The sequence below is a fragment of the Phyllostomus hastatus genome, unplaced genomic scaffold (genome assembly GCF_019186645.2).
Source record: "Phyllostomus hastatus isolate PE091 unplaced genomic scaffold, TTU_PhHast_1.1 phas_contig_40, whole genome shotgun sequence".
Lineage (NCBI taxonomy): Eukaryota > Metazoa > Chordata > Mammalia > Chiroptera > Phyllostomidae > Phyllostomus > Phyllostomus hastatus.
Window position 1 is genome coordinate 50,035,556 of NW_025333872.1, and position 26,776 is coordinate 50,062,331.

Genomic DNA, 26,776 nt, shown 5'->3' on the forward strand with positions numbered 1-26,776 from the left:
AACAGATATCATTTCATAAATATGTGTCAGGCATTCTAAATCTTCAGAAAACATCTCAGCCTTACAACAACTGGATATGAAAGAATTGTTATCCTAATTTTTTAATAAGGAAACTAAGGAGTAAAAGCCATATAGACAATAAGTAACTCAGGTGTAGCCTAAATCCAAACTCAGCACTATCTGACTCAAAACCCATGATGTAGCCACCACCCTCACCAGCTTCTCATTACTGGTTATGTAAATACAACACAGGATAGCTGCCATAGAATATAGAGCACGTGTACTGAGAGGTGACCTTAAAATATAAGGCATTCTTTATGAATTTATGAACTCTTTATACAAAAAAAATACTACAGTTGAATATAAATTTCCTTAGAAATTGCTTAACTTACTTGTTTGCGTTTTAGAAACATGTTTCTGGAGAAAATCAACTATCTGAACCAAAACTTTCTTATTACAATGCGTTGATAATTTTTCATCACACTCGTAACACCTGAAAACAAAATTTAAGCAAATATTATGAAAGTATTTTCAATAATTTTGTACATCAGGTAATAAAGTTGTTGCTTATCTACTTTGGTCTTTAAATTGTGGTGAGGAACCAGGAAAGTCTAGAGAAATAAGCAGTGGACAGTTCATATAAAGCCTCAGTATTCAAATTAAAGCTTTGTAGTTCACCCTAAGTGTAATGGAATGCCCTAAGGGATTTTCAAGCAGGATTCAAGTATGATCCCATTTAAATTCAAAACTATCACTGATTAATGTCAAATTGGAGGGCATCAGGAATACTAGCAGATGAGGATAGAAAGAGTGGATCTGGAGAAAAATGAACACATTTATCTTAGATATTTGCCGTTATCAAAGGAATGAATGAGATTTAAAAGATAAGGGATAAGGGAGAGCAAAGTGTCAAAGTAACTGCCACAAGAAGGGAGAAGTGGGTGAGGGTATGTCAGTGATTCTCAAACAGGAACAATTTTGTCTCCCACGGGACATCTGGCAATGTTTTGAGACTATTTCGGTTGTCACACTAGGGAAGCAGCTGCTGGCATCCAGTGGGCAGGGAGGCCAAGGATGCTGCTAGACATCCTGTAATGTATAGGGCAGTCCGCTCACAAAAAGATTTATCAGCCCAAATGACAATAGTACTGAGATTGAGAAGTCCTGGTTTAAAGGAAATGAGACTAGCTGTGGGTTGTAATGTTTAAAGCTGGGTGATAGGTATGGAGAAAATCACTATCTATTTGTCTACTATTGTTAAAAGGTTAAAAAATAAAATAAAATAAATGGGAAGAAAATAAGTGCCAGCCTCTGGCTTCAATACTTAAGTGATGGAGGATCCACTTATCAAGGTGGGGAGCACTGGATGAGATTAGTGTTTTATTTTGTTTGGGACTTATTTGGGAAGAAGAGGTTAGAGAACAATTTCTAAAAACACACACCTTTTCCGAAAACAACCCTCCACTAAGTTTACTCATTAGTGCGTATAATATTGATAAAGATTTCTTCTATATATTATCATTATCTGTTTCCTTTATCTTCATGAGGCCCAATGATCAAATAAAAACACGCATTTGAAAGCAATGAAAGTTTTATAAATGTATTATACCAACACTAACTTACATATTCACAGTCTTCTTATGTATAACTCTTAGTGGTCCTAGAATCAATGGCTGTGAACTAAGTCAAATGTTTACTAAGTCAAATATTGTAAACTAGCCAATCATTTACTAAGTGTCTACTCTATCACTTGCACACAGAAATAGATACATAGATAAATCTGTGAAGGAAATGAGTCACAGAAAACATTCCCAAAATACCTTTTCCATAGGCTATGATGGAATTAAAAAAATTTAAATTACAGTTACCAGGTTTATATTATAATACATGCTTAATATATATAGGTGTAATTATTGCCAAAAATACTAAAAATATAATTGCTCCTTTTCAAAGTATTGAATTATTAAGAAATTTTTACTGCAATTACAATTTAATATTTATTTGTTATAAAATATATTGTAACATTAAGAGTACAGAAATAAAATATAAATAAAAACTGTACAATGACAGTGGATTTGGCAAAAAAAAGGACAGCTCAAAATAAGTTAATTCTATTTGTTTCCATTAGAAATAACAAAAAAATTAATCAAGCATACACTACAAGCCAGGCACTGTTCTTAGTGATTTATATGTATTTTCTGGTTTAATTCCTCGCAACAATAAAAAAAAATTATCATTTTCAAAATAAATAGCTTTATAGAAGTATAATATTTTCTTTTTACAGATGAGGAACATTTTAAAGCATTTATTCATATGAGATCTGTCCAGAAGGTATCCAGCCATGTACTATGAAAAACAGACATTTACTGAAGAAGATACAAGATACAAGAAACATTGTTCACAGAACAATGACATCTCAGTCCCCTTAAAACAGGCACCTAGGGATCTCACATAGTTCTCCCAATTGCCATCAGCTGCCTCATTGTATTTTCCTGAATCTCATAGATAGTCTGAAATCTCTTCCCTTTCAAAGGTGATTTTAGTTTTGGGGAAAGCAAGAAGTTACAGGGCTGTAACTTCCAAATCTGGGCTGTAGTGAGGCTCAGTAACCTGGGTGAGTTGATGTTTTGCCAAAAAAAAACCTCTGCATGTGATGTGATACATGAACAGGAGCATGGCTGTGATGAAGCTGCCAATCACCAGTTACCCACAGCTGTGGCCTTTTGAATCATCTGAATAGTTTTTATGGAGGAACGTTTAAGCTTAATGGAAAATTTGATGCAGATTTGTTGCTCTCCTCAGTCATTTTGAATGCCACGGCCACACAGTACACATGCTCACTCAACATCACCACCCCACTGACTAGTACAGTGAAGTCATCATTGTTCACACATGTGCATCCCAGTCCACTTCCCTTGGCTGCCAGGTCACATGGATGTCACAGAACCGTTCTCATTATATTAGTAATGGCTGGGCTTTTTCCAGACAAACCTTGTATGTTAACTTGAAGTGTTAATCAGTGACCCTTAACCTTGGTTAGACATGAGAATCACCAATGGAACTTAAAAATACAGAAGCCCCAACTTAATAGAGGACCACTGGCACCTATTGGGTTTTAAAATTCCACCTGTGTGATTCTAACTGAAGTTAGAGGTAAGAAACAACTGTGCTAATAATAATTAATATCTGTGAAAGCAGTATCAAATCCACAGTTAGCAATATTTTGTTAGATGTAATAATCAAATCTGTAACATTCCTTTCTTTTCTCAGGTTTTTTCTTAGTTCAGGCTGGCCCTCTCTTTCATCCAAATTAGTGAAGTTTTCTATTGAAATTGTTAAACTTTGTAACATTTAAGAATTAGATGAGGGAAATTTAAAAACTTTAAAACTTTTTTAAAGAGAAAAAAATAAAAGGGAAAAGAAAATAGCCATGATCTTTAAATTCTATATCAATGCAAGTAACAAACTTGAATTTCTTCTTCTAAAAGAGAATTCCCTTGAAATACCCCCAAATGTGATTTAAATTATTTTCATTATAATATAATTCTAACACATCACTCACAAAACTCAATAAAATCATCACTCTTCTTTTGAAAGCAAAATTATATAATTAAATATAAAAACAAAATTACAAAATCAATTAGATTATAACTAGCAATGCTTTTTTGCTAAAATTAAGTCATGAAATTATCAGACCATAATTATGATCCTAGAGCTACAACATAAATTCTGATACAGATTGACTCGAGATGGGACTATTCTATCAGCTACCACTCAGTTCTCCCACCACTTTTTCCTATTTCAGTGGTCCTTAAACTGTGGTCCCCAGACCAGCAAGACTGGCAACACTTGGAGACCATAGAGAGGCAATTTCTCAGGCCCTACCCTAAAACTACCAAATCAGAATCTATAGGCCTGGGACCCAGTAATGTATTTTAATGAGCCCTTCCAGTGATTTTGAGGCACCCCACAGTTTGAGGCTGTTGCTTCTTTTAAGACTACAGAGGAATGTTTATTGATCTGCCACACGAGGCATCATCCCTCACTGCGCTGGCTCCAGTGCATACTAACTTCCCTTTGTTCTTGCTTCCTTCTCCCCAATACTATTATTGGGACCAACAACAACAAAAACACAAATGCAGCAACCATCCAACCCTGTGGCTGAGTTAAATTATAAGATGGTATCTGTCCTACAGGCCAAAATATCCCGATTTTAGAAACCTGAAATAAAAACACAAAGTTAAAATATTTTTGTCTTAAACAAAACTTGACTCCTGAAAATTCACTTAAGGAACTCTAGGTGTCTATAAATTCCAATAGAAAACTTTTGTTGTAAAATACACTGAAAACTTTTCAACAGTGTCCACCTAACCACTGAAGCAATGTGGTGTGCTGAGAAGAGACAGGGAATCAAAAGACTTGTGTTAGTGCCTGGATTTTTGTTTTGTAACCACAAAAGGGTAAATGGTATCCAGTATCCTCATACATAAAGTGAGGGAACTGGACTTGATTCCCAACTGAAGTTACATAGTATTAACAGAATCGCCTAAGAAGTTCCCTTTTCCTTGAAGAAAATCACCACACCACTTGACTGATTCAAGTACCTTCCTCCTATAGAATGTCGGGTCCTATATTAGAAGTTCATTACAAAAAAACTGGAAGGCATGTTTCCTGACTGTACAAAGAAAATGTTAAAGAAAAGTAGAGGGATGGCTAACTTTTTTCTTATTTAAAATTTGTACTCATGTTTTCCATAGGTTGTATTCAGGCTAAAAAACATAAGCTGGTATAATATCTTTAATTATTTTACCTGTGGAACTAAACAAAAGGATATTTTTATAGTGGGCATAAGTACAAAATCAAACTTACCATATAATCCACGTGCTCAGACTAATTATGATACAATGAAGCTCTGTTCTCCAACTCTTGAAGTGCTTCAGTGAATGCTGGCTTTCTGAGTTCTTAGCACATCCCTAAAGATGAACAGAATATGATTTGTATGATTTACAAATACATTTGCTTCAAATTAATCAAAATTTAATATATACTCAAACTTAAAAAAAAAAACCTTACAAATAGAAATAGGTCAAGACAGGTCTAGATATGAGAACCATTGCTAGTAGGTTAGATTTCCTTTCAAGTTTTTATAAACCACACTTTCTGAACAAAACATACCCTTTACTTTACTTTAAACACTTCTAAGCTCAGCCTTAGAGAGCTCTACCAAAACATAGAATAAATTTACCTTAAGTTCTAAACATTACTAACAATCAAACTAAAAATAAACATTAAGGAAAATATTTAAGGCAAACACACATAAAAAAACATTTTTCTCACCTGAAAACCACACTTGAGGCACAACCAAATATCAGAAGGAAGTACGGGCTGTCCATCATAGAATCTTCTTTCTTTCAAACATTCTGAGCAAACTGACCACACATTCTCTGCTATTGCTTTTTTCACATGATTCACATTGACAGCATGACTTACATGTTGGCACGTGAAACCTACTGAATGAGACAAAACAAAACTTGAGCATTTTCTTTGCTAAGCCAAAATGCTACCATCAATAAGCAAAGTCGCTGACATTGAAATGCTGTAAATGAAAAGCACTGAGATTTGAAAAACAAAATAACTCAAAAAGGGTACATATGACATGATTCCATTTATAGAACATTTGTGAAATAACATAATTACAGAGTTGGAGAACAGATTGGTGATTGCCAAAGGCTGAAGACAGGGAGAAAGAGTTGTGGCAATAGACAGACATAAACTCCAGGGGGTGTTTCAGCAGTCAAGTAGTTTCATTGTGATGGTTATAGAAAGCAACACATGCAATAAAACTGCATAAAGCTACGGATGCATGTGTGCGCACACACGAATGCATGTGTATCTGGTGAAATCCGAATAAGCTGTAAGGATGGGCCCAATGTCAGGTTTCTGGTTCCGATACTGTACTATAGAAATACAATACTTTAAACCAGGAAAGGTTAGGTGAAGGGTAAATGGGATCCCCTTGTATATTTCTTTGTATCTTCCTGTGACTCTAAAATTAGTTCAAAAATAAAAGTTTAATACATAAATAAAATAAAGGAAATTATTTATTGAGCAGCTACAATGTGTCTAGCATTTTAAATATATTTTGTTTCTATTAAGATGCACAGACAGCCCTGCCCAGATAGCTCAGTTGGTTGGAGTGTGGTGCCATACACCAAAACGTTACAGGTTCGATCCCTAGTCAGGGCACATGCCTAGGTTGCAGGTTCTCTCCCCAGTCACGGGGTGCATATGGGAGGCAATCAATCGATGTTTCCTTCTCACATCGATATCTCCCTCTTTTTCTCTCTCTCAAACAATAAACATATCCTTGGATGAGGATTTAAAATAATAATAAAAACTTACTGGCCCAAGAAATACAACCTTACATCAAAGAATGAGTAATCAAAGAAAAATCAGATGCAAATTCTATGGTAAGAGAATATAAAAGAAGAAAGGAAATGGAAAATCATGGCAGAGCAATCACTGCCATGAAATAAAAACAAAAGACAGAAGCAAACACTCTAGCATGAGGTGGCAAAACACTAGGAGATGACTGGCAGAGTTCAGGAAAGAGGAGGACGACAAATAATAAAACTACAAAAATGAAGGCAAAACTAAAGCCTATAAAGTGACACAGACACTGCTGAAAACACAACAAAGGATAAAAATAAAAACAGCAAGCAAAATGAAAAGGAAATAGGAGTTTTAGAGGACTTTAGGAAAAATGTTAATTATGGAAGACAGGTGGGGAGTTAACATGATAATCAGAATCCCTGAAGAAAATCTTATTAACAGAATAGAATATTTAAAGAGAAAATTTAGACTTCCTTCAATACAGCAATCTAGTGATCCTGAAACACTATCTAGGTTAAAACCATGTAAAAACTGAAGTATATTAAAAACATCTTTTTAAATGAAAAGATGAACAAACTGGTAAGAAAGCAAAAAATATCCTTGACGTCCATGAGAAACAGGACAACAAAAATAAGCAAATTCTAAATACAATCTCAATAAAAACACTAACAGCATTTTTTTGGAGAACTAGACAGCTGATTTTTAAAGTTCACACAGAAAATGATAAAAATAAAGAGAAAAGAATTTATTAATTACAAGCATATTGTTTAACCACTATGCTGTATACCTGAAACTAATACAAAATACTGAATGTAAACTGTAATTAAAAAATAAATTAAAAAACATATTGTTATTTTTTTTATGCAGCACTCTTTAGGATGCTAGATATCACAGTTTACCAGCAATGTCATCGGAAGAGTCTTCATCGTGAGGTACAAGAGGCCTTTTACTTCTTTTGGCTTTCTCAGCTGCAACTTTGGATGGCTCTTTCACCCGCATCTGTTACTTACTGAAAAGGTGGGGGGGGGGTAAGGAAGACAGTTGAATCCTCAAAATTAAAATTTTATGTATTTAACTTAATGGATATTAAATTGATATTACTTCCGTTGTAATTGGTCTACTAAATCAACAGAGGAAGAACAGGGGAGAGTCAGCTAGAACCAAAAAATTTTTTATTAAGCCAACATACAAATGGCACTTTACACTTGACTTTTACCAACTAGTCCCTAGATATATGCTGTCTGGGCGAATGAAAAACTACAAAGTTCTGATCAATGGAACAAGTGCCACTGCTGGGTCATGTGTTCCCCTTGCCCTTCCCTTTCTCCTGCCCCACTAGCTAGAAGAGAGTAAGAGCTGGTAAAGCCACACGCCAAGCATAGCAGAGCCACTCCATCTTTGTTGTATGATCTAGAGCTAGACTTCTGAGAAATAAATTTCTATCTTTTAAAACTATTGTATTTTCCCACTTTTTTATTATGAAAAACTTTTTTAAGATTTATTTATTTTTAGAGAAGGAAGAGAGGGAGAAAAAGAGAGAAAGAGAAACATCAATGTGCGGTTGCTGGGGGCCGTGGCCTGCAACCCAGGCATGTGCCCTGGCTGGGAATCGAACCTGCGATGCTTTCATTCACAGCCTGTGCTCAATCCACTGAGCTACGCCAGCCAGGGCTTATTATGAAAAATTTTAAACTTCCACAAAATTTAAAAGAACAGTATGATGAATACGCATATACTATCTAGATTCCACATCTAGAACATTTTACATATTTATATAAATATCAATGTACATATATACATATATGTATGTTTGTTTTTGCTGAACTATTTGAAAGTTACAGACGGTATGGGTCTCTTAAGAATAATAATATTCTATATAATCACATCACTATCACATCTAAGAAAATTAATAATTTGTATCAGAGGTGTCAAATTCATTTTCACCCGGGGCAGTGCATGAGTCACCTTAGAGATTTTGCTAAAATGTAGCTTTTGAGTAAACAAGGCTGGTACAAAACCTGAGATTCCGCCTGTCTAACAAGATCTCAATGGGAAGACATTGCTGAGGGTCCACAGACCACACTTTCAGTAGCAAGGCTGTATAGTATCTGTAGAATATTCCATACTGAATTTTACTCTTCCTTCATGGCATTATTTACCTCTTTCTCTTATATTTCTACAAACTCAGTTAATTCTAAAGATTTTAGGTACGAGTTAAGCTTTTTTAAAAATCACTACAGAGACTTTGGAGTCTCTATAAAAGTAGTTCAGCACACTGGCTGGTGTGGTACAGTGGACTGAGTGCCAACCTGTGAACTGAAAGGTCGACTGGTCAATTCCCAGTCAAGGCACATGCCTGAGTTGTGGGCCAGGTCTCCACTTGCGGGTGTGCAAGAGGCAACAGATTGATATATTTCTCACACATCAATGTTTCTCTCCCTCTCTTTCCCCTCCCTTGCCCTCTCTCTAAAAATAAATAAGTAAATTCTTTAAAAAATAAATATAAAAGTAGCTTAGCCTAAATTCTACCTAATATCACTCTGCTCCACAGCTAAGCTACACTATAATTTTCATGGTTATTTATTTATTTGCTCTTTTTGATCAAGGTGGAGGAATCTTTCAATTCAGTAATAAATTCTGAATCTTGATTTAATCATACCATGTCCCAAGTAAGGGAGCATCTGAATTTACCATTTTATGAGTCATTTCTTTAAATCAAAGGGTCATCACATTGAACTCAGCCACAACAAATTAAGGCCTTCAGAGTCACAGAGATGCACAAGGCCTTCAAGTTTCCTTGACCACCATGTTGTTTCTGAATGCCTTCTCCTTCCAACTTTCCGCATCTGCCTAGCCCTACAGTTCCATCTTGCAAAATCACTAATTCAAGTCTTCCATTCTCTGATCACAACCTCAAGTTCTTCCAGTTTGCTTCACCAGCCACCCCTACTCATCATTAGTGCCCAGGCTGACAGGAGGCTCCATCTCAACAAGTGTTTCCATGATCACTACAGCACGGCAGGGAAACAGGGGCATGGCAAATGGGAGTGCTGATTCTTTAAGGTTCATTTGGAAGTGACACCTGTCATGCCTGCTCATATTTCAGTGGCCAAAACAAGTCATACAGCCACATCTAATTTCAAATAAACATGGGGCAGGGGTGTTAGGGTATGTACAAAGAGCGCAGCCTTATTGTATACGCAGGAGGAACAGAATATGTATGTGCAGCCTGAATGAGTATATCACCCCTCTAACAGAACCCCAGTCCTATGAACCCAATTAACCACTTTCTTGATGTCTGTATCCAAACAGGCTGGAGAAAGTCTTGTAAGAACGTGAGGTAGGTCCCCTAAATTCATACACAATCTCAAATGGATCAAGTCATCCCATTATCTACTATCCCCAGTCAACTTACCTTCTCCTCACACAGCCATTTGAAACCTTTTTCACTCTCCCAAACCTCCAACTCCCCCACATCCATACTCCTTAAAATACAATCTAGTTTTCTACTTTACTGAAAGAGACATAATCAGATGACAAATCTGATCTTCCCTCCACACAAACTTACATACTTACCTCCAACTATTTTAACTTGAGTCCTGAAAAGAGACAGATGTAACTAAAAGAATCCAGCAGTGAAAATGGCTCATAAGAAACTGGTCATATTTTTTTCCCAATTGCACGGTAAACTCTTGATAAACAAGAGCATTAACACATAGATAATGATTGCAGAATTTTTTTAAAAAAAAAAAGAAGAAATGGGTATTTGACCTAGAATCTATAAAAGACCTGGGCCTTTTTTCAAAAACATTGACTCAAACTTAACTTGGCAATGTCAAGTCAATTTGCAGTGGTTTTTCTGACATATACAATATGTCTAAACATACAGAATCATTTTGGACAGTAACCCACTGTTAAGCAATCACAGATCTGTGTAGGTTTCTTTTTCAGTTTCCCTTTAAAGCAAAAAGAAACGAGTCCAATTACTAGATCTTCAAATATTTTCTAACATCAACAGTGTCTGGGGAGTTCCAAGACCACCCTCACATTTGGAGATTCACTACAAGGACTCAAAAAAAAAAACCACAAAAAACACCTCAGCATATAGTTAGCTGTACTATTAGGGAACGTTTTTCACTGCAGTGTAGTATGAACACACAGCCTGATCATAATGGAGAAAGACACAGGTGAAGCCTGACATTTGCAGGCTTCCTCAACATTCTCTCCCTCTCAGAAGGGGTCAAATCGACCACCAATGCCTCTGCGCAATGTTTTTGCCCAGGGAAGCCCGTTATAGACTCCTGGGCCCACAATTTTTAAGGGAGCTGGTAACTTCAGCACAAACCATACTGCTCCCAAATGCCAAACAGGGGCTAACCTTGCAAGCAGACTTTTTAAAAATAGCAATCTCGGGCCTACCATGCACTTTTCAGCACAAAGAGTTTCTGACCATTTTTCTCCTGGGGTTTCCCAGCTAAAGTTTTCAGGTTTCAACTTCAGCATTACTCTAACATGTCTTTTCTGTAACGTAGGATGTACAACTAAGTTGATGAAAAATATTTAATTTCTTAAAAGCAGTTTATGCACACAAAAGCCCATATTCCCAAAAAAACGAAAAACAAAACAAAACAAAACCTTTTTGTTTTCCTACTCATGGGCAATTACTTTCAGTGGCGAGGAGAGCGAGAGGGGATTGGGACACAGCTCTCCTCTTAGATACTGGGCTCAAAACGATGAACACACTTACATCGCTTTACTGAGCATCACACTCGGTTCTAAGCACTTCAAAAATACTAAACCCACTTAATCCTCACAACCACCTTACGAGATCGGTTACTGTTATCTTCCCATTTTACAGTTGAAGAACCTGAGACGCAGGGGCTGAGTGACCCGCCAGCGTCCCCGAGCCAGGAAGCGGGGGTGGGGATCTGGCCCCGGACTGCCTGTCTCCGGGGCTTCCCAGTGCTGCACAGTGCGGCCAGAAGCCGTGGTTAGACACGCGCCCTCCGGTCACCGACAGAAACATCCCAAGTTCCCTCAGAGGAAATGCGTTACTGAGGAGAGAGCGCCGGAGGGAGGCCGGATAGGTGACCCGCCCCGCGCGCCTCAGCGGAGGTGAAGCCGGGACGCCGCCGCTCCCGGCCGCCCTGCTGCTTCCCGGGCTCCCCCAGCCGCTGCCCTGACACCGGGCCGACCGGGATCACGCGGCCCAGGGTGACCGCCTGGAGCCCCCAAGGATCGGGAGCCCCCCACGGGAGGGCGTGGGGGCCTCTCTCCCAGGCGCATCGCCCCACTTGGGGCTGGGGTCGCGAAAACCAAGACCGAGAAACTGTGCGACCCCGGCACCGAGCTCCCAACTCACCCCGAGGGGCCGAGCCTCCGCGTCTACACCAGGAGAGACTGCGCCTGCGCGGCCCTCCCGACCGGCGGCAGGGGCGGGGCCTCTTGTGACAGCCGGGACCTCTGGGCGGGCTGGACTGCCCCTCCAGGGGGCGGTGCGCCCGCAGTGGGGCGTGGACTGGGCGGGCCGGTGTGCTCTGGGCTACACCTCTTAGGTGGGCGGAGCCGGGTAAGCGCAGCACTGTAGGCTCCCCGGAATCTTAAAATAATAGCGGTGGACTCCCAGTTGGATTCCAATAATAGCCTGGAGTGCAGAGCTCTGGTCTTCCCGGAGTCAGGATTGCCTCACTTGTTGCCCGGTGCCAGCTAGGAGAGCCTCCGACTTCCCTCCGTCACTCTCTTCCGTACGATCAAGTCGTCTGGCAGCCACCATACATCACTTTGCTTTTTTATTATCATTGCCTTATCTTTCTCATTTCCTTGCTGGACAGGAAATTTCCTGATCTACACCTATACCTCTTAGAATTTTGGTGATCCTTTCAGGTGGTCTGAACATTGCACCTGCTTAGTAAAAGTAGGTGATTTGAAAACATTTTAATTGAACTGAGGCAGGAAAGTTAGCTTAGGAAACAGAGGCCCCCCAGGTTCTATTCCTCCCCTGCCCTTCTACGTTAGGGCACTGCGGTTGTGGCGGATGTACACACCTGTCCCCTTACTGTCAGCCTCCCAATTTCCTGGGGTAAGAAATATTCGATACAAAAGAAAACCAGTCTCAGCCAGAGTTAGCAGCCATGTTGTCCTGCATCACAGTTTTCAGGCCACTCTGCGCTCCGGACAGCCACCCTCCAGAGAGGAGGGACTGCGACTGGCTGCACAACGAATACCGCCCCAGCGTTGGAGACCAGGAGCCACACCCCCACTCGCTCCCCTTGCCCACAGCTGATAGAAAGAAACCTCCACCCAGACCCCTTGGTAGGACTCACTTCCTGAGTTCTCCTGCGCTCCCCTCCTCTTGAGTGTGTACTGTCACCTTAATAAATTTGCTGTGCTTTGCTGAATCTGTCTCTATCTTTTTTCCTGCGTGGTGACAAGACTTTGGACACTGTCACTAGGTTGTGGCCTCCCTTGACCTCCCTGTGAGCCCTCAGACATCAGAATGACATATAAATATCAACGCTAGTTATGGGTAAACTCTTTAAGTCTTGCAGTCTTTCAAACTTCTTCAGCAGGGGTCAGGTTTGGACTTATAGATAGTGCCTTGGTTTACAAGTCAAATAATACCAGAGATAAGCCAAAAATGTGTGACTTTTTCCTTTAGAACTCTAATTCATTCCTTATGCAGTAGTTAAAATTATTTCCATGTAGAGAACTTAACTGAGGAGATTACTAAATATTTATGTTTTGTGTATGGGAGCCATTTATTCCACAAATATAACCAAATACATATGCCAGTCACTGTGTTAGATACAGAGATTAGAACTATGTTTTGCAGTAAGGAATTTTCTCCCCCTAGGGAAAAGAAAATATCCCCCAATAAATGTAATTTGAAGTCTAAATTGTCTACTTCATAAATTAATAGTTTTCATTTATTTTAACATCAGATTGAAACAGAACAGGAGGGGAAAAAGACATGCAAACTTGAACAAATCCAAATAATTTGCATATAACATTGCACTACAGTATGAGCTTTTTTGGAAAGTATATATTGGTATCAAATTTGCACTTAAAAAGGGGGGTGTTGAATTAAAATATGGAAATTTAGCTTCTCAGACTCATAAAAACAAATTTAGGGATTATGCAAACAACCATACAATACTTAAATTTTTCTTAGAAATAACAAAATTCCAAAGCTATTTTTATTTCCAGCAGATGCAACCTTAACATAACCAAAATCTCCAGATTGCAATCATCATTCCAAAACTTGGAATGAGTTAGAGAAAATTGTCTAACACTATTTTTATTTCTGATATTCTTCAAATTAGTTATCTTTTTACTTAATTGAAAGTAAAACTTACTTCTCCAAGAAAGGAAATATTTTTTAAATAGTACCCAGTACCCAGTAAATATATTTTCAATGTTACTGCAAAGACATTATGACAAAACATAAATAAAAATGCAAATTTATATAAAATTAGCTGTTTATATATTTCAAAAAGCATTAAGTATTTATTTGAAAATACTGATTCATGTCAACTTAGCATTAGTAGAAAGTTAAATCCCCCAGAAAGTTAAATGATTTCTTTCCCTTTCATCCCACTAAAAACTTTGCTGACTCTCTCTGAAGGAAGAACTTGTACACTTAATATGAGGAGCAATCTCTTTTGACAAGATCTTTTTGCTCTAACCACACTTAAATAAACCAAGTTTGGCATTGTGCTAGGTATGAGGCAATATATTCACCTTTTCAGACAAAAAAAGTCTTACAGAAACATATTTCTCAAATAATGAGTCATAAACATTGGAAAATATTGTTTAGTAACACATGTTCTCACCAAAGCGTAAATCATTAAATGTGATTCATGGAGGCCGTGAACATTGTTTGCATGTCTGTGTCATACAACCTGTGGTTTATAACACATTCAGGATAGCTCCAGGATGCCATGAAAAGTACATGAATCTGCAACATATAGTGATATCTTGATTCAAAGTTAATCTGCAAAATAGATTACACAGAGACTATGACTAAGCTTCAAATTGTAACTGAGATGCAGGTCCAGCTGCCTGCTGCTACAAAAGCCAATACTGGAGAGGCAGTTGCTGGTGTAAAGGAGAATGATTTAACTTCAGGTGCTGGCCACCTTGAAGTTGAGGTACTCATGTCTCAAAGTCCACTTCCCCATTGAGTGGAGGCAGAGGTGTTTTGTATGAAGAAAGAGGGGAGCAAAACAAAGAGACTAAGGGAGAGGGTTGCAAAGTTCTCTACATGCAGACTAGCACAGTCTATTCCAATACGGCAAGTGATGGTCCAGTGTGCACCATCCTCTTTTAGTCATCCTGGCTTCACGCCATCCTGGCTCCATGGGCGAAAGTCAGCAAATCTTCTGTAGCTGGGATGCCTGAAGGTCAGAGTTTGTATATTTTGAAAGTAGTTCCTAGTATTCTTATACAAACATGCTATTTAGCTACAAGCCACATAGTAGTCAGAGTCAGCACATACAGAAACAATGTCAAAAGAATAGTGGGGTGGGTTATAATTTCCCACTGTTATAATTTTCTACCATTACAAAATTATTTGGAAAAACACAATTGTAAGTGATGTCATTGGTATAGAAATCTGAAGTGGTTTTATTAAATATTAAATTGTTGAAAACTGAACAATTTAAAATGGATGCTTAATGAAATTATTCCCTGGACACACACTTTAATAATGTTATTTAGAAAATAATTTTTAAATTTCCCACTGTGAGTGAATTCACAATTAAATATAGCTTTTATTGTGCTTAGAAACCAAGTTGAGAATTAAAAACAAGGTAATAAGAAACTTTATGTAATAGGCTGAATAATGCCCACCACAAAGTGTTCCAATTCCCAAAACCTATGAATATGTTACCTTACTTGGCAAAAGGATTGAGCAGATAGGACTAAATTAAGAATCTTGATATGGGAGATTATCCTGGATTATCCTAGTGGTCCCAGTATAATCACAAAGCTCTTTATAAAAGGGAGACAAGAGGATCAGAGGGAAGAAGGGGGATGTGACATCAGAAGCAGAGCAAAGTTAGAGAGTTGAAGAAGTTAAACTGCTGGCTTTGAAGATGGGGAAGGGAACTGCTAGTCAAGGAAAGAGGGCAGCCTCTAGTAGATGGGAAAGGTAATTAAAAAAATTTTCTCCCAGAGCCTTCAGAAGAAACATAGGCTTGATGACACCTTAATTTTAGCCAGATGAGACTTCTGACCTACAGAACTGTGCATAATAAATTTGTATTGTTTTAAGCCAGTAATCTTGTGGTAATGTGTTAGAGTAGCAGTTGGTGACTACCACATTTTAAAAAATAATTGCACCTCACCCTGACAAAGTTATCATCAAACGGTGGAAAAGATGACAATACGAGATTATCCTAATACTGGCACCAGTTGAACTAGTTATTGGAGTTCAGAGCAATTCTAAGAAGAGCATCCATGTAGTTTGTTTTAATCCAATATATTAGAATCCTAGTAAAAAGCAAATTGAAGAAATGGGCTTACTTTAAAGCTTTAAATGTTATCTTTTGGTATATTTACTACGTTCTACTTTTAAACTTTGTCTCTCCTTAATAGAAAAAAAAGAAGCAAGCCAATCCTTAGTTTCTTTCCAAAAGATTTTAAACATTAAAGCAGGACACATTTTGGTCAGCGATTAGGCCTTGTGGAACTACTCAGTTGGGCCGGCGCCCGGCTGGAGGGCGCCCAAGAGTCCGACACAGCTCGCCCGGCAGCAGGTGGAGGAGGAGGAACAGGAGGAGCCAGAGTTGGAGCAGGGGGAGGAGCAGGAAGAGGGGCACCGGGAGGAGCTTTGACAAACTGCGGGGAGAAAGTGGTTAGTAGTTGGAAGTGCGCGAGCTGGTAACGATGCTGCAGAAGTTGCTGTTTGGAAGTGCGCGCCGCGTGATCCTCGGGTCCGCGGAGGCTGCGCTGTGGGGTGAGCTCGGCCGTCCCTGGGGAGAGGAAGAGCCCTGACTTCGGGCCCCAGGGAAGGGATGCGATGGGTTGGGGCGCTGGCTTCTTCAGACTTCCAGTTAATAGTCAAACCCATTCCTCTCGGTACCTGGGGATGTAGCGCCCTGCAGTTCTTGTTACAGCAGTTGCTGGATTATTGGAATCTTAGGCTGCTCTGGGGGACGCCGGGAGCGGAGTAAACATTGCTCGGGGAAGCTCGCGTAGGAAAGCATTTATAAAGGGACTGGTGCTTGATTGAGCAATGAAGGTGAATATTCGACTCTGGGAACCCAACCAGATGGCCAGCTCCTGCCCAGGAGGGACGTAATGTGGAGCCCAGCCCCGCGAGTTTCATTTGTGACCCACTAGGAAGCAGCCCTTATAGCATGATGAGACACTCATCTAGGATTATAGCGTGTTAAAGCAGTAAAAGTAACACCGCGAATTTTACAGATGACCGAAGGGAAGACGGGGCAAAGGTAGTCAGTGGAGACATTAGGTCTAGAACTCAGAGCAAGCTTCCAGTCCTTTCTCTTTACTTTCGTGCCGCCTCTCTTTCAGCAACAACTGTTATTTGTGGCTTCAAGGCCAGGGGACTGGCGTAACACTGTCTCCCCTCCTCCCCTCCCAGGTGTTCATTTTAACTGTCCGTACATCCTCTGTAGTGCGTAGTGCTTTTTTTCTGTGCAGATGCTTTGTTGTTTGTTTTTACCTTTGTTCAACAACCATTCATTGAGCGGCTCACCGGCCAGGCCTCCTGCTGGGCATACAGCCTCTGCAGTTCTCTTTTCCGTTTTGGGGGGAGATAGACACAAGTAACAGTCACCACACACAGCACCGTCTAGTGAGACTGCAATGGAAAGAACTGACTCTGCCTGAGTTGGAGAAAGTTAGAGAAAAGGTGCCTTTTCATTTTATATATGAAAATAAACTATAGAATACTGTAAGTCTCCTTTATACACCATCCTACTCTCCTCCCCAGGTTTGTTACCAAACCTTCTAAACACTTTTCTATAAGTATACATAAATGTACACATAAAATACTACATATATAATATATAATAAAATCTGTTATAGGTCACATTTCATATATATTATTTATATTACATTATGATCTACAGTGCATTTTTTCCTGTATTTTTTCTCACTCAGTTATTCAGAAGCTTTCCATGACAACACATGTAACTCTTAACCACTGCATGTATCCATAGTGTGGATTACCACAGTGTATTTATTCAGTCCCCTGATGATGAACATTTTGCTTTCCAATTTTTTGCCATTATAAAAAGATCTTCAACAGTTATCGCACCCGCCTCTTCATGTATGTGTGTAAGTATTTTACTAGACTAGATAGCCAGAAGTGAGGCTGTTGGATCAAAGTGGTAGTGACAAGTGGCATTTAACTGGGTCTTAAAGAAGGGAATAAGTGTACCAAGTAGAGATGAATGAGAAAGCTATTCCCTTCAGAAGAAACAGTGTGCATAAGTCATGAAGAAAAAGTGAAAATATGTACTGTGTCAATTATTTAAACCTCACAGCAACTCTAAAAGATTATTCCCATTTTACAAATAAACTAAGTCCCAGAGAGTGTAAGTACTGTATTTTTTGGACCATAAGACACATCCCCCCAGCAAATTTGAGAGGAAAATGGGGGTGCATCTCATAGTCTGAATGTAGCTTACCAAGCTTGCTGTGGGGGGGGGGGGGTGGCAGTGGAGCGGGTCACAGGTTATTAAATATTTTACCAGTTTTTGCTTCAAAATTTTTTTCCCTATTTTCCTCCTCTAAAACCGGGGTGCATTTTATGGTCTGGTGCATCTTATAGTCCTAAAAATATGGTAATCTGTCCAGGGTTACAGAGCTAAGTGGACAAGCCAGGAATTAAAGCTGGTTTATTGGACTGTAAAATCCCTTCTCTTACTACTATAAAATGTAGGTAGGGCACATGTCTTTTTTTTCTGTGCTACAACCCATGTTTGTTTAATATGTTTGGTATATTTCAAGGTAATTAATTATGTTTGATAAATATTAATATCTGGGTAATAATAAGTTTTGGTGTAAAGGTGTTTTATATTCACCACTTTCTTGGCAAAAAATGTTTTAAAATTATAGATTTATAGAAATTCTACTTGGATGGCATCTTGGAAATAGCATAACATTTATTTTATAGATCAGGAACTTAGGCTCAAGAAAAACAAATTTAAGAGATTGAGAATCATCAGCTCAAATAGCTAGACAAGTGGCATAACACCACATGTGCACTACAGTCCCCTCCTTGCTCAAGCATTGTGCTTCACAGAAGGCTTCTGTGTTCATCTCTTCCTTATATAAATGAAAGGAGAAAATACTGCGTTTTTCTCTGTTTTTAAAGTTAGGATTCTTGGCCTATGAACTTTCAAAGTCATTCCATGAAGTACTCATTTCACCACATAGCCAGTAAGTCCACAAGTAATACCTACATACCAGAGTTAACTATGATACATGCAGGAAGGTCAGGTACCCTCCTGTCCCTCACAACCACTTAAATTCAAAGGTGACTGAAGTTGGAAGAACAAGAACAATGAGTTAAGAGAGCAAAGGTGGTATTAGGAGTCTTTTCTATGAAGATCAGGTCATCAGATCAATACACTCACCCCAACCCTGTCTCCATTGACCTATGGCTATTTCATAGTGGACATCAGGGTGAATATTGGTGGTTAAAACAGGTCTGATGCCTCAGAGGTAGGATTTTATTTATTTATTTATTTATTTATAGATTTTATTTATTGTATTTTTAGAGAAGGGAAGGGAGGAAGAAAGAGAGGGAGAGAAACATCAATGAGTGGTTGCCTCTCACGTGCCCCCCTATTGGGGACCTGGCCAGCAACCAAGTATGCGCCTTGACCGGGAATCAAACTGGCAACACTTTGGGTCATACGTCAGCACTCAATCCACTGAGCCATACTAGCCAGGGCCATTTTGTGCTTTTTATATATATATATAATGGTGACAATTCCCTTATTTTTAAAAATTTTATTCAGTTTTATTTATTTTTTTAAACATATATCTACATATATATTTATTTTTTAAAGTTTTTTAAAAGATTTTATTTATTTATTTTTAGAGAGGGAAGGGAGGGAGAAAGAGAGAGAGAGAGAAACATCAATGTGCAGTTGCTGGGGGTCATGGCCTGCAACCCAGGCATATACCCTACTGGGAATCGAACCTGCGACAGTTTGGTTTGCAGCCCACACTCAATCCACTGAGCTATGCCAGCCAGGGCTTATTCAGTTTATTTAAACTAAAAAATAGTTCAACTCTTTTTCCTCCCCTGCTCCTACCCCCAGTAGTTGAAGCCCCACCCACATCTGGCAAACACCAATCTGTTTTTCATATCTATGAGTTTTTTACATACATTTTTAAAGATTTCACATATGAGTCATCATATAGTATTTGTTTTTCTCTTTCTGACTTATTTCACTTAGCATAATGCCCTCAGCGTCTATCCATGTTGTCACAAATGACAAGATTTTATTCCTTTTTTACGACTGGGTAATATTCCATTATATATATGTACCACAATTTCTTTATTCATTTATATATTGATGGACACTTCTTGGCTATTTTAAGTATTGCTGCAGTGAAATGCAGGCGAATATATCTTTGAATTAGTGTCTTTGTTTTCTTTGGATAAATACTCAGAATGGAAGTGCTGACTACAGTAGATGAAACAGTCCCTCTTCAAGCTGGAAGGAGTGGCTTTGTCATTCAACCTTGTCATTAAACACTGCCTTAGCTCTTGGTTGTCTCTCAAACCTTTGTGCTTGCCCAAGCCACCTATTATGTCTTTAATAGCTCCCAGTAGTTGAGGATATGCCAAGGCCTGTCAGTGTCCCACAGGGGTGGATCTCAGGCTGACTGCATGCTAGACCATCAGCTTTTAAAATGTGCAAATGTATACAGTCCTATGGGATTGAAAGTGTAAGCCCCACTGGCCACCAGAGCCATACAGTCTGGAGGTGTACCCTTGGTGGCAATCACCGAAATCAGGACTTAACATACTTTTGATGTAGCTGGAGGGTAGGGTAATTGAGGGAGAGGAAGAATGAGGAAGATTGTAAGGCTTGATAAATTGTGCTGGTAAGGTGTGTTGAAAGGCTTGGACTGTATCCTGTACTAAGGAGTTTGGACTCTAATATAATGTGGGCTGTCCTGTAATGTAGGCTGTAGGGAGAACCCAGGTATGGTTAGATTTACTGGTGTGGAAGAAGCAAAATTAGAGTCTATTGAAAGATTAGGCTGAAAAAGGTCAAAATCAGGTACAGTGTATATTACTCTTGAAATCCTCAAGAGAACTACACATGATCTTTGAGTAAATCCCAAATATCAGTTTTTCTTCAGTATAGGAACAGATCACTGTTTCTTTGGTTAAGTACCAGATAAAGTGGTTGATTTACAGTTAGAGGCCTTGTTGTACAAAAACAAAAAACCACACTATAGCTTTAAAGAAAGAATTAGTTTGGAGTAGAGGCTCATACCAAGAGAGGCCTGGAGATGCTGGGAGTCGTTAAGGAAACATGCTTGCTTCAGGCTTTGGCTCAGTACGGAAAGGTAAGGAAATCATCTCTGCTAATTACACACCCTGTTCTTCCCAGCATCCCTGGGAAGAACAGTATAGCTGAATTAGAGAAAGTTAAATGTCAGTTTTAACAAGAAAAATACAACTATCTTTTCTTTAGTTACACAGGCTACATTCTGTGATTATGTTTCCCAGTGGCTAAATGCCACAATCTTGAGTTTAACGTAACTTATTAAACTACTATACTTTTCTAGTACCTAATAGTAAGGAATAGTTAACAAGTGTGAATTCAACCTGCTGGCCCTTTATATTCTGAGAATCCACAAAACAGCTAATTGAAAGAAAGAGTTTGATTCCATGTATTTTAAGATCTAATCTTGACAAAAAAATGAACCAACTTTTTAAAATCTGAAGAGGATGAGAAAGTCTGTATTTTTATTTTAAAAATGTACTTATTATGGTAAAATATAACAAAATTTATCGTTTTGATCATTTTTGAGTGTACAATTCAATAGCATTATTTATGTTTACAATGTCATCAGTCATCACCACTATGCCTAAAAATTTTCATCCCCAACTGAAACTCTGTTACCTATTAAGCAGTAACTTCCTATCTTCCCTCCAGTGCTCTGGTAACTTCTAACCTATTTTCTCTTTCTATGAATTTAACCTGTTCTAGTTTTGTCATATAAATGAAATCACAAAATATTATCCCTTTTGTGTCTGGTTTATTTCACTCAGCATGTTTTCAATGTTGTAGTTTCATCTTGTGGTATGTGTCAGAACTTTATTCCTTTTTATCGCTAAATAATATCCCATTGTAGGTACACGCCACATTTTTAAATCCATTCATCTGTTGATGAACACTTAGGTTGTATCCATCTTTCGGCTATTGTAAATAATGCTGCTATGAGCACTGGTATATAAATATCTATCTAAATCCCTGTTTTTGATTCTTTTGGGTACACACCCTGCTACATAACAAGCTATGTTTGGGTCAATGAAGACCTGCATATATGCATATATGAGAGTCCCATAAGATTAGAATGGAGCTGAAAAATTCCTGTCTCCTAGTGACAGTTCAGTGCCTGACTTCAAAGGAATTGCCAAGGATAAGAAGGTTGCAAAAACCAACAAGGCTGTGGTTGAGATGGCAAACAACTTTAACTTGGGTGTAGATGAGGATGACATTGAGAATCTCCTAGAGGTGGTTGCTGAGGAATGGATTGATGAGTTGTTGGAACTAGAACATGAATGCATAGCTGAAGAGGCAAGAGAAAAAAAGGAGACTGCAGGAGAAGAAAAATAGCCACTCCCAAAAAATTCACAGTGAAGAATTTAGCAGAAGCTTTGCAGACCTCAACAAACTCCTTAAAAAGTCTGAAAACATGGACACCAACACCAAAAGGTTTTCATCAACAGAGAAGAATGTTCATATTGCATTATCTGCTTTAAAAAAATCTACAATGAAAAAAGTACACCAAGCAAATCACCATGGGCATATTACTGAAAAAAAAAAAATGATGCCTCAAGAAAAGCCTCAGGTGGGTCTTTTGGAAGGTGTTCCAGAAGAAGGCATTGTTATCACAGGAGATGACAATTGCCTGCGTGTTATTGTCCCTGAAGACCTTCAAGTAGGACAAGATGAGAAGCTGGAAGACAATGATATTGATGATCCTGACCCTATGTAGGTCCAGGTTAATGTGTATTCGTGTCTTAGTTTTTAACAACAACAACAAAAATTTTTAAAAGTAAAAATAAGTAAAAAATAAAAAGTATTTTTAAATAGATAAAGCTTATACAATAAGGACATGAAAATATTTTTGTACAGCTGTGCAATGCTTGTTTTAAGCTGTTATTACAAAAAAGTCAAAACGTTGTAAAAAATCAAAAAGTTGATAAAGTAAAAAGTTACATACAGCAACCTAAGGTTAATTAATTATTGGAGGAAAATAGATAAATAAATTCAGTGTAGACTAAGTGTGCAGTGTTTATGGAGTCTACAGTAGTACACAGTGATGTGCCAGGCCTTCACATCCACTCACCCCTCACTCACTGACTCCGAGCAACTTCCAGTCCTGCAAGCTCCATTCATGGTAAGTGCCCTACAGGTGTACCATGTTCTATCTTTTATACCATAATTTTATAGTACCATTTCTAGGTTTAGATACTCAAATATTCACCATTGTGTTACACTTGCCAATAGCATTCAGTACGGTAATGTGAGGCGCAGGTCTGCAGCCTGGGAGCAACAGTCTGTACCTGAAGCCTAGGTGTGTAGTGGGCACTACCATCTAGGTTTGTGTTTAGTGCAGTCTGTCATGTTCACACAAAGACGAAATCGCCTAGTGATGCATTTCCTAGAACATATCCCACTGTTAAGTGACACATAACTGTATCATTTCCCCATAAATTTGAAATATTACCGTTATCAGATACTGAATTACCATAGATGGTACACTGTGGGTCTGCTTCTGGACTTAGACCTTTGAAACTCCTTATGTCAGTTTTACACTACTTAACACAGGTTCACATTATATTTAATATTTCAAACATTTGAAGCATTATTTACCTTAGTGGTCATTTTGTTGTGAAATATGAACACTAACTTTGCTTTTAATTAAAAATTGTGTAGCCTTTAACTTTTTAAAATATAATTTTGGACCTATAGAAAAGTCACAGAAGTAAAATATTTTTGCCCAATTTCTTCCTATAAACATCTTACCTGGTACAATTATGGAAACAAAATTAATTTTGACATAATACTATTAACCAATCCAGAGACCTAATTTAAATTCCACCAGTCTTCCGCCCTGGCTGGTGTGGCTCAGCAGATTGAGCACTGGCCTGCAAACAAAAGGTCACCATTTTGATTCCAGTCAGGGCACATGCCTGGGTTGTAGGTCAGGTCCCTGGTTGTGGGCCTGCGAGAGGCAACCGATCGATGTTTCTCTTCCTCTCTTTCTTCCCCACCCCTGTCTAAAAAAATACATAAAATCTTAAAAAAAACCCACCAGCTTTCTCACTGATGCCTCTTATAGTCCCAGACCCAATCCAAGATCCTACATTTGTATGAAGTTGTTACAGCTCCTTTGCTTCAATCTATGCCAGTTCCACAGGCTTTGTCTTTCATGACTGACACTTCTTTTAGTGTATTTACCTTTAGCCTTTATTTATGAAGCATAGGTATTTGAACAGTTAATATTCCATTGTATATACTTTATTTTTTTAAGGTTTTATTTATTTTTAGAGAGGGGAAGGTAGAGAAACATCAATGTGTGCTTGCCTCTCACATGCCCCCTACAGGGGAGTTGGCTGGCAACCCAGGCATGTGCCCTAGACTGGGAATCAAACCAGCAGCAACCTTTTGGTTCACAGGCCAGCACTCAACCCACTGAGCCACACCTGCCATGGCATGACTGACACTTTTAAGAGTACTAGTTATTTTATGGGTTGGTTTCAGATTTTCTTCTGATTAGATTCAGGGTATGCATTTTTGGCAAGAATACAAAAGAAGTGGTGTGCTCTCCTCAATGCATCATATAGGGTACATATTGTAAATCACTAGTGACCTTTGAATAACTGGTTAGTGGTATCTTTCAGGTGTCTCCTTTTGTATAATTAGTATCTCTTAGGGGATACTATCCCATTTCTCAACATACTTTCATCTACTAACTCTAGCATCTATCAATGGCTCTTGCTGCAACACTTATTACCGTGGTGTTTACCTAATGATGATGGTATTTCCATCATTCCTTCTACATTTATCAGTTGGAACAATCCCCACTCACTTATTCAATTATATCCTTAGTATTGACGTATGGATTAATTTTATTTTATGGTTATTTACTCATTACTATATTATGTTAGCAATTATTTAACAGAAACAGTACCATTAAGTACTTACAAGTGCTTTCAAATGCAAGGTCCTTATATCATATGGCTTATTACCTTTGCTTGTAAGGGGAAATGAAGTTAAAATTTTCTCTTTTTTCTAAGATTTTATTTATTTATTTTTATAAAGGGAAGAGAAGGAGAGAGAGAGAGAGAGAAACATCAATGTGCAGTTGCTCGGGGCCATGGCCTACAACCAAGGCATGTGCCCTGACTGGGAATCAAATCTGTGATGCCTGGTTCGAAAATTTTTTTAATATTGCAACTTTAGATCATGATAAGATTTACATATTTGCACAGTTCACTCAATGAATGCTTTATGTGTATTTACAAATTCACTCCAATTAAGGGGCTTGGAGAGGGTAGAATATAGAGCTGGCACAAAGCCAGCCATTAAGCAAGCAGGACGGGAAGATAGGGCTGCATCCTCCAGTTCAGACTGTGCAAAATATACACACAGACTACAGTTTAGTAAAGTTGAAAGAACAAGTATAGTTAGCTGACTTGAACCGGGGGAACATTCCTTCAACCTTTTCTTTGCAGATATTAATAGTGATACCATTTTGAAGGTGCCTTTATTATTTATTCTTTCTAGGTTTGAATTCAATAAAAGGAAACTGCCACAATTTTTGTACTGCCATTTTTAAAGATGTCACCTATAAGGAACTTAAAAACCTCTTGAATTCCAAAAAAATTATGTTAATTGATGTTAGAGAGACATGGGAAATTGAGTGTGGAAAAATCCCTGGGTCTGTCAATATACCATGTAAGTTGTATGTGTTTTAAACTGATTCATTACAGAAAAATATATAGATTCACCCAATTTACTGTAGATAAAATTTAATGGAGAGTCTTTACATTTTTTTTTTTCCAGTGGGTGAGGTAGGTGAAGCTCTACAGATGCACCCAGAAGACTTCAAAGAGAAGTATAATGAAGTGAAGCCATCCAAATCCGATAGTCTAGTGTTTTCTTGTTTAGCGGGAGTGAGAAGCAAGAAGGCTCTGGACACAGCAGTATCTCTGGGCTTTAACAGGTACATAGATGAAGCATAAAAATGGATTCAAGAATGTATATTGCAAGGTTTCATATGTACTACAATTTTGCTGGAATACTGAAGAACTTATAATTACTGTTAGTAATGGCAGTATAGTAAGAGTAAGAGCCTCTATCTTTTCATACTACTCAAATGTAACACAATCTTTTAAATAGGCTAAATAGTAGCCTAACAATCTTTAAATCTCTAAATAGTATGGTGAGTAGCCACTACATCTCTAAATCTCTAAAGTTCATAAAGTTTCTATCAACCTTGTGTTATAAAGCAGGAGAAAATGTTTACAGCACTGTTTGATGTATGTTTTCAGTGCCAAACACTATGCTGGAGGATGGATGGAATGGGCATCCTACGAATATTCAGAGAAGCCACAAGGAAACTGAATTTTGGAATTCAAGCTCACTTTTTCCTTGTGTATGTGCAGCCTAGCACAATGGAATGAGCAAGAGAATAAAACCCTAGCCCTGGCACCACTGGCTAATGGGAAGATTTTGTATAAGTCAATTATTTGTCGAATCTTTTTCCTAGCTGTAATTGAGAATACAACTGCTTACTTGTAAAGGCTATTGAAGGTCAAGACACTGTAAGTGACTTCCCATAGATATGTAAGGGTTGGGATTCCAGGAATTAATTTTTAAACCATTTAGTATAGTTTAATAGTATTCCAAAAGACCAGGTTACTTATATGTCCTAATCATGTGTGACTATTTGTGTTAGTATATCTTCTATCCACTAGAGGCTATAAGTTCTAGGCCAGATTAATAAACAGACTTGACATTAAAACACCAAGAATCTGGGGTCCTTCTAAGTAGATGAAATAATAATGAAAATACATTAACAGCATCCAAAGACTAATGGCAGTGTTGTGACCAGCATGGTAGTGATATAACTTTCAATTTAAAAA

At 38.3% G+C, this 26,776-nt stretch overlaps 2 protein-coding genes across 10 annotated transcripts in view; one reads left to right on the forward strand and one right to left on the reverse strand.

Annotated features, from left to right (window-relative positions):
* Positions 1-12,743, reverse strand: part of USP45 (ubiquitin specific peptidase 45) — a 65,348-nt gene extending 52,605 nt beyond the window's left edge. For 3 of the 6 annotated variants that reach the window (XR_006786154.1, XR_006786155.1, XM_045843336.1), the window contains exons 1-5: positions 11,756-11,795; positions 7,293-7,402; positions 5,338-5,510; positions 4,870-4,973; positions 393-493 (exon numbers count right to left, since the gene is read on the reverse strand). Coding sequence is in view for 4 of the 6 variants with exons in the window: in XM_045843336.1 (XP_045699292.1) it covers positions 393-493; positions 4,870-4,973; positions 5,338-5,510; positions 7,293-7,392 (478 nt within the window). In the remaining 2 variants the exon portion in view is untranslated. Of the gene's footprint in view, positions 1-392; positions 494-4,869; positions 4,974-5,337; positions 5,511-7,292; positions 7,403-9,969; positions 9,993-11,755; positions 11,796-12,716 lie in introns of those variants that run through there. The other 3 variants (XM_045843337.1, XM_045843339.1, XM_045843338.1) reach the window with 3 other exon arrangements.
* A 3,437-nt stretch (positions 12,744-16,180) lies between these two features.
* Positions 16,181-26,776, forward strand: part of TSTD3 (thiosulfate sulfurtransferase like domain containing 3) — a 29,037-nt gene continuing 18,441 nt past the window's right edge. The window contains exons 1-4 of one of the 4 annotated variants that reach the window (XM_045842774.1): positions 16,190-16,351; positions 25,416-25,586; positions 25,695-25,854; positions 26,183-26,359. In XM_045842774.1, the coding sequence (XP_045698730.1) occupies positions 16,282-16,351; positions 25,416-25,586; positions 25,695-25,854; positions 26,183-26,255 (474 nt within the window). In that variant the 5' untranslated portion in view covers positions 16,190-16,281 and the 3' untranslated portion in view covers positions 26,256-26,359. Of the gene's footprint in view, positions 16,352-25,415; positions 25,587-25,694; positions 25,855-26,182; positions 26,360-26,776 lie in introns of those variants that run through there. The other 3 variants (XM_045842772.1, XM_045842773.1, XM_045842775.1) reach the window with 3 other exon arrangements.